Raw genomic sequence first — 7,674 nt, 5'->3', positions numbered from 1 at the left:
GAATGTGATGGTAGGTAAGGCCCTCGGTTTCTCTAAGCCTCACATTCCTTGTGGGTGAGATGGAACTCATAATAACCAGACTCACCTCCTAGGGCTGATGTGAGGATTAAATGAGGTAATGCCTGTGAAGTGGATTGTGCAATGTCGGCAAATGGTAGGCACCCAGTAAATAGTGGCAGGAGGGGAAGAGGTGAGTGTTACTTGTTCAGAACTTTGGGATTTGTGGGAGAGGCAAAGCCAAGACCTACTCCTCTTTACCTTCCTTCCCTCCTTCATTCATTTCTGAGCACCTACCTGTGCCGGGCTCTGGAGGGAGTGCTGATGACATCCAAAGAGCATGGCAAGACCTCTTAGTCTCATTGTCTTCTAACCCTTTTATCAGCCAAAGAATCTGGGTTATTATTCTTATTTGATAAAGGAAGTAGGTAGTATTTTTATAAAGAAAAAATATTTTTAAAGCTATACTTTTATAAAGAAACTGAGGCTTGGAGAAAAGTTAAGACTTGCTTAGGGTCATACAACGAGTTTGAGGCAGAAGAAGAGTTTGAAACAAGGTCTTGCAGTGTTTTTTGCTCCACTCCAGGCCACTAAGGAAATGGAGATATTTAAGCCAAAGTTGGATGGAATGAGAATGGGATCACAGGTCCAGTTCTGCCCAGCTCCAAAGAGTTGTTGAGTTAGAGAAGAAACAGGTCTTTCTTGGCAACCTTGTTCACGTTTTCATTCACCTTATGTTTGCTGGGCACCTGTTTTGTGCCAGGCATTGTGTTAAGGGATGGAAACACAGTCATGCCCATTACAGGCAAGGTCTTTTTCTTCTGGAGCTAACGTTTTGCTGTGCATCAGCGGGCAACAGTCCCTAAACTAATAATGAGGTAGTATTCTATAGGAATAACTGTTATGTCAAAGAAGACAGAGTAGATGAGATAGAGATTGGATATGTGGTGGTTGGGAAGGTTTCTGAGCCGAAGGTAAAGGAGCTGAGGTCTGTGAAGCTCAGGGGAGAGGAGAGATTGAGAGATGGAGAGGACAGCATCTCCATAGCCTTCAATACCAAAGCCTTAAGTTGGTATTGAACTTGGCAGTTGGGCCATTGGTGCAAAGTGGAAATGTGGATAAGTGTGAGGTTGGAGAGGTAGGGAGGGGTGGATCAGATAAGATTTAGGGCCAGGGTATGGAGGATAGGATAAGTCAGCTGGGCCATCCATTCTACAGTGGAAGATTTGAAAGACATTGCAGACGGGGTTGGACGACTACTCCCCTAGCCCCAATCCATCCACACCCCAGAAGGAAGCTGTGATGGTTTCAGGATTGGGAGTTGTTCTATCCCTCTTCATACTCCCAAGCTGGGGTGGAGGCTGGGGTCGGGGTACTGAGGCTGGGCTGTGACTCTCTGCTTCCCCTCAGTGTTCATCTCCAGTTACATGGTGTTGGCACCTGTGTTTGGCTACCTGGGTGACAGGTACAATCGGAAGTATCTCATGTGCGGGGGCATTGCCTTCTGGTCTCTGGTGACACTGGGGTCGTCCTTCATCCCCAGAGAGGTGAGGTCCCATGCTGGTTCCTGCTCCCACCCCCACCCCCTGCCCCAGCCCTCCCATCAGTCTTCGCTGCTGCTCTTTGGAGTCACTGCAGAGTGGGCCTGCGGAGCTTGTGTGCTTCCCTTGGTCCATACCATCTTTTATCCCTTGCCTGCCTGAATCATCTGCCCACCCCATCCTCTCCCCTGTTCTTCCAGAACCTTCTTCTGTCCATCATCCCCTCTCGCCCTTTGGCGATTGACTCCTTCCATTGCGTACCAAACGCTCCTGTTCCTCTGCCATGGGAAAAACCTTACCCGACTGCCCTCTGTTTGTCTTCCTTTTCCTAGCCAGACTTCCCCAAAGGCCCCCTTACCCAGCTCCAGTCTGGGTGAAGGGGCAACCGGTCAAAGGCTCTGCTTTGCCTGTACTTCCTCTCCTCTCACTCTCGCCTTGAGCACGGCTGGCTTACCTGCCCCCACCACTCCATTGCCAAAGTCAACAGGGCCCTCTCAATTGCTAACTGTAGCTCCCAACTTCCTAGGCCTGTTCTCCCTTAATCTCCTGGAAGCCTCTGGCTCTGTTGACCCACTTCTTCCTTCCGGAAACTCTTCTGACTTCTCTGACTCCCCTCTTCTGGTTTTTGCCCCGCCTCTCTGGCTGTTGCTTCTTTACTCCTTTAAACTCTCCTCTGTCTGTTGTCACTCTCTGCCCTGGGACTCTGTCTCCTCAGCCCTGGACACTACGTACTCTCCTTGGGTGATCGTGCCTTGTCCTTAGCTTCTAGTGTCTTTGGCAGACAAGTAAACCCCCACCTAAGATCATTATTCACTACTGGGGTGTCTTGGATGGGTGGACGAGATAGAAATAAAGATTTATTTTGCACCAATAGGTGCAAAATAATGAATAGACCTTTGGTGGTCCAGTTCTCACAGTAGTTATGTGAACAAGTTGTTGTTATTATCCCCTTTTGCAGATAAGGAAACTGAGGCTCAGAGAGGTTAAGTTGCTTTCTCAAAGTCACAGCTAGTAAGTAGTGGAGCCAGGATTCAAGCTCAGGTCTGTTTGCTTCTGAACCCCAGGCCTCTCCTGCCATCCCCGCCACCTCCCCAGAGCGGGCTGGTGAGATTGGCGGGGAGGCTGGCCGCAGCGCAGGGTGCCACCTCCCCCATATCTCATTCCCCAGCGATTCTGGCTGCTCCTCCTGACCCGGGGCCTGGTAGGGGTTGGGGAGGCCAGTTACTCCACCATCGCGCCCACCCTCATCGCTGACCTCTTCGTGGCAGACCAGCGGAGTCGGATGCTCAGCGTCTTCTACTTTGCCATCCCGGTGGGCAGGTGAGTGGACCTCGAGCCTGATAGGGAGGCAGGAGGGCCTCGCCTGGGACGTGACTGACCAGCTGTCTCCTCCCCCACCCTCTTTCCCCAGTGGTCTGGGTTACATTGCAGGCTCCAAAGTGAAGGATGTGGCCGGAGACTGGCACTGGGCTCTGCGGGTGAGTTGGGTCACAGCCTGGGGGAAGGTCAGCAATATGCTCACTGACCCTTTTTTACCTTCAGGCACCCCCCTTTTAAGGCATTACTCACTCTGCTAAGCCTGCGGGAAGCCTAGCTGCCCTCACTATGAAGCCACACACTAGATAAAACTCTTGGTTACAGGTGACAGAAGCCATTGTAAACTGTAAGCCCCCTAATGGGACTGTATTGGAAAGTCCCAGGGTGAGCTTCAGGTAAAGCTGGATCAGGACACCCACACTGTCCCAGGAATTTGCTCATCTTTTTTCTCAGCTCTACTTTCCTCTGTGTTATCTTCATTCTCAAGCAAATAAAAGCTCCACATGTTTATCTTCCCACTTATAAACTTTAGCAGCCTGGATCCTTGAGTAGTAGTCCTGGATGGTGTCTGATTAGATGAATGCAGGTCACATGCCTTCCACTGAATCAACCAAGGCCTGGGAGGTTAATGTGACTCTTGTTGGCTAAGTCTGGGTTTCAAGCCCCACCCTGTTTGAACCAAATGAGTTGAGAGAGATGTAGGGAGTGGTTTCCCAAAAGAAAGTTAGGGAAAGTCCGTGGTTGCCAAGGAGGGAGCAGTTAGGCTTGCAGAAACGGGATCCATTGACAGTGACAGTCATCCCTCCCCTCAGTCACAGGTTTAACTTCCTTGAGCAAGCACTCACTGGTTGGTTGAGGTCTTGCCTTTACACACCCTTATGGTCTCTCATTCCCCAGGGCTGAGTACCTCCCAGTCTGTTCCCTTCCTGAAGCCCACTCTTTCCCCAGGTGACGCCAGGTCTAGGAGTGCTGGCTGTTGTGCTGCTGTTCCTGGTAGTACGGGAGCCACCAAGGGGAGCTGTGGAGCGCCACTCAGACTCACCACCCCTGAACCCCACGTCGTGGTGGGCAGATCTGAGGGCTCTGGCAAGAAAGTGAGTTTCAGTTCAGTCGCTCAGTCATGTCCGACTCTTTGTGACCCCATGGACTGCAGCACGCCAGGCTTCCCTGTCCATCACCAACTCCAGGAGCTTGCTGAAACTCATGTCCATCAAGTCGGTGATGCCATCCAACCATCTCATCCTCTGTCGTCCCCTTCTCCTCCTGCCTTCAGTCTTTCCCAGCATCAGGGTCTTTTCTAGTGAGTCAGTTCTTCAAATCCGGTGGCCAAAGTATTGGAGTTTCAACTTCAGCATCAGCCCTTCCAATGAATATTCAGGACTGATTTCCTTTACTGGAAACTGACTGGTTTGATCTGAGTTTAGTTCCATCCTAACCTAACATCTGAGGCCCCCAGGGATGCCCTGGGTCTGTTTTGAGATTTACTTGGGTGTGGTCTTTGTGTGTTCTATCAGCTGACCCTACCCCAAGGCAAGGAATGCTATCACCTTGGCCCCTTTGTGGCAGCTGCTTGAATTACAGGCCCAGATCCTGGGAGCTGGGACAACCATTACACCCAGTGCCCAGATAATTCAAATAAGCCAGAGAGGAAGAACAGAGGTCTCTGACCCTGATACCTCAGTGGAGTCTAACTTCCTCCCTCCTGATTGTCTACAGTCCCAGTTTCATCCTGTCTTCCCTTGGTTTCACTGCTGTGGCCTTTGTCACGGGCTCCCTGGCTCTTTGGGCCCCTGCTTTCTTGCTGCGTTCCCGTGTGGTCTTGGGGGAGACCCCACCCTGCCTTCCTGGAGACTCCTGCTCTTCCTCTGACAGGTACCTGGATGGGGACTGGGCTGGGGGGCCCTGCAGGTGGCAGGGGATGAAGTGGAGAGGGTCTGTGATTCAGACTCAGGCAAGGAGTGTCTGAATCCTGACTCCACAGCTACTTCCTCTCGCAGAGTCTCGGTTTCCTGGTCTGGGAGTAGGTGTCTTCCTCTTGGAGCTTTGTGTGCCATGGGGTTCTGTGCCTAGATAGACCTGGGTTGTGAGCGTGGCTGCGATGGACCATCTCTGGGCCTTGGGGGTAAGGCTAGGGGGCTTGCCAGGCAGAAGGACTAGCCCCCCTTTTCATCCCCCTCCCCTAGCCTCATCTTCGGACTCATCACCTGCCTCACCGGGGTCCTGGGTGTGGGCCTCGGTGTGGAGATCAGCCGCCGCCTCCGCCGCACCAACCCCCGGGCTGACCCACTGGTTTGTGCTGCTGGCCTCCTGGGCTCTGCGCCCTTCCTCTTCCTGGCCCTCGCCTGCGCCCGTGGCAGCATCGTGGCCACCTATGTGAGTAGCCAGCGGGTGTCTAGGGGGGTGGTCTGGGTCCAGGGTGGAGGGATGGTGCACCGAGGGGCAGGATTGGGGTCAGAGCCGACTCTGGAGCAGGAATGCCTGGGTTTGCATCTCAGCTCTGGCCATTCTTAGCTGTGTGACATTGGGCAAGTGACTTAACCTCTCTGTGCTCAGTGTCAACTGCTGTAAAATGGGATTGCTATTAGCACCTGTCTCCTGCGGGTGTTGTGAGGGTTAACAGAGTTAACAGGTTAAAGGAGTTAACAGAGGGCCCTGGTACCTGGTGAGCCCTCCACATGTCTGCTCATGTTGTGGTGAGACCCACCCCATGCCCCCTCCTTCACCACCTACCTCCCATCCTCCAGATTTTCATTTTTATTGGAGAGACACTATTGTCCATGAACTGGGCCATCGTGGCTGATATTCTGCTGGTAAGTAGGTGGCTGGCCCAAGGTTACCCCAGTGGCGGATGGGAGCGGGCGGTGGGTAGGAAACCTCATGTGTGCTAAGTCGCTTCAGTTGTGTCCGATTCTTTGCAACCCTATGGACACTGTACCCCTCCAGGCTCCTCTGTCCATGGGATTCTCCAGGCAAGAATACTGGAGTGGGTTGCATGCCCTCCTCCAGGGGATCTTCCTGACTCAGGGCTTGAACTCATGTCTCTTATGTCTCCTGCATTGGCAGGCGCATTCTTTACCACTAGGGCCACCTGGGAAGCCCCATAGGGAACCTCACTTGTCTTGAATTGTGATGGTCACCCCTTTTTTAGAACCTAGTCCTGAGACTGACTTCCAGCCCCAAGTGGGCCTGTAGTTTGGGCCTGCCCTGCCCTTCATCCCAGCCACACCTCTGAGCTGGGGTTCCCCTGATGTCAGCCTGGGGTGTGCCTCGGTCCTGTCCTTACCCTCTGCCTCCTGCTCCTCTCTCCCACCAGTACGTGGTGATCCCCACACGACGCTCCACTGCCGAAGCCTTCCAGATTGTACTGTCCCACCTGCTGGGTGATGCTGGGAGCCCGTACCTCATTGGTTCGGTGAGCAGGACCTCTTGGCCAGGCCTGGGGTAGGCTTCAGGGGCACCCTACGTTCCTGGCACCAGCCAGTCGCCAGCGGCCTGAGCACAGGCCAAATAAGAGGGTCCAGTTCAAGTGAGGCATCCGAGTCCCAGTGCCAGGCACCCCTCACCTCGAAGCCTCAGCTCTGCCGGCAGGATTTTGTCTTGGTAGATTTCCGCCGGTGAGGTCCTGGCTTAAGTCTTCTTTGTTCTTCTGGAGTTTGGGGGCTTCCTTTCCATGCCTCTTTCTTCTGACTTTTCTTTTCCTTCTTTTTTTTTAAATTTTTTTGATGAAAAATTCTGCAAAGTCTTTGTTGAATTTGTTACAGTATTGCTTCTTTTTTATGTTTTGGTTTGTTGGCTGTGAGGCATGCGGGATCTTAGCTCCCGGACAAGGGGTCGAACCCGCACCCCCTGCGCTGGAAGGCCAAGTCTTAGCTACTGGACCGCCAGGGAAGTCCCTCTCTTGACCTTTCTTTCCCTGTCTCCCTGCAGATCTCTGACCGCCTGCGCCGGGACTGGCCCCCCTCCTTCTTGTCCGAGTTCCGGGCCCTGCAGTTCTCTCTCATGCTCTGCGCCTTTGTGGGGGCGCTTGGGGGCGCGGCCTTCCTGGGCACCGCCATCTTCATCGAGAGCGACCGCCGGCAGGCTCAGCTGCACGTGCAGGGTCGGTCGGGCCTCCCCTCTGTCCATCCACAGCTCCCTGTCTAGCTTCATGATGCTGCCTGCTGGTCCGTCTGTCTGCCCGCCCAGCCCCGTGTACCTGGCCTCTCTTAGTCCTCAGCCCTCCCCTTCCTTGGCTTCCGGGCTGCCTGACCCATGAGCTTATACCCTGCTGTGTGCCCAGCTCTGCTGCCCTGTCCATTTGCCACTGCTTGTTTGTCCCCTCCCTGGGCCTGTGTCTGTCTTTCCATCTAGCCCTGGCTCTGATTCTCTTCCCCGGCAGGTCTGTTGCCTGAAACTGGGCCCACCGATGACCGGATCGTGGTGCCCCAGCGAGGACGCTCCACCCGGGTCCCTGTGTCCAGCGTGCTTATCTGAGGGATCACCACTTGCTATCTGCAGACCTATCACAGCTGGCCCTGGGCCCACCCTGGGAGGTGCCCGGGGCCCAACTCCTCGGCTAGCCCATTTTCTGGGAGGGGCCTTGGGCCATGTTCCAGCTCCCACACACTACATGGGTGGCCAAGTGGGGACACTGGGGGCTCGGGACGGGGGAGCCCCTGCCCCTGGAGCAGCCCTGGGGCTCGGTGCTATTTGTAACTGAATAAAATTTGTAGCCAGAACCCCAAGTGCCTGCTGGAGTCTCTCTGGGTTAGGGACCTCTGACCTCTGGATGGTGGGAGATGCCCCCTCTCTAGGCCCAGGGTCCCAGGGGCTGTTGGGT

General features: G+C 54.1%; 1 protein-coding gene across 1 annotated transcript in view; it reads left to right on the top strand.

Annotated features, from left to right (window-relative positions):
- Window positions 1-7,573, top strand: part of SPNS1 (spinster homolog 1 (Drosophila)) — a 9,183-nt gene extending 1,610 nt beyond the window's left edge. The window contains exons 3-12 of the mRNA XM_010837247.1: window positions 1,408-1,544; window positions 2,707-2,858; window positions 2,950-3,016; window positions 3,804-3,949; window positions 4,572-4,727; window positions 5,039-5,228; window positions 5,600-5,665; window positions 6,169-6,267; window positions 6,783-6,954; window positions 7,234-7,573. Of these exons, the coding sequence (XP_010835549.1) occupies window positions 1,408-1,544; window positions 2,707-2,858; window positions 2,950-3,016; window positions 3,804-3,949; window positions 4,572-4,727; window positions 5,039-5,228; window positions 5,600-5,665; window positions 6,169-6,267; window positions 6,783-6,954; window positions 7,234-7,328 (1,280 nt within the window). The 3' untranslated portion in view covers window positions 7,329-7,573. The remainder of the gene's footprint in view (window positions 1-1,407; window positions 1,545-2,706; window positions 2,859-2,949; window positions 3,017-3,803; window positions 3,950-4,571; window positions 4,728-5,038; window positions 5,229-5,599; window positions 5,666-6,168; window positions 6,268-6,782; window positions 6,955-7,233) is intronic.
- Window positions 7,574-7,674: the final 101 nt, after the last annotated feature.

This window comes from Bison bison, unplaced genomic scaffold (assembly GCF_000754665.1).
Source record: "Bison bison bison isolate TAMUID 2011002044 unplaced genomic scaffold, Bison_UMD1.0 scf7180017864072, whole genome shotgun sequence".
Lineage (NCBI taxonomy): Eukaryota > Metazoa > Chordata > Mammalia > Artiodactyla > Bovidae > Bison > Bison bison.
Note: the sequence above shows the minus strand (reverse complement) of the source record. Positions and strands in the feature narration are given on the sequence as shown.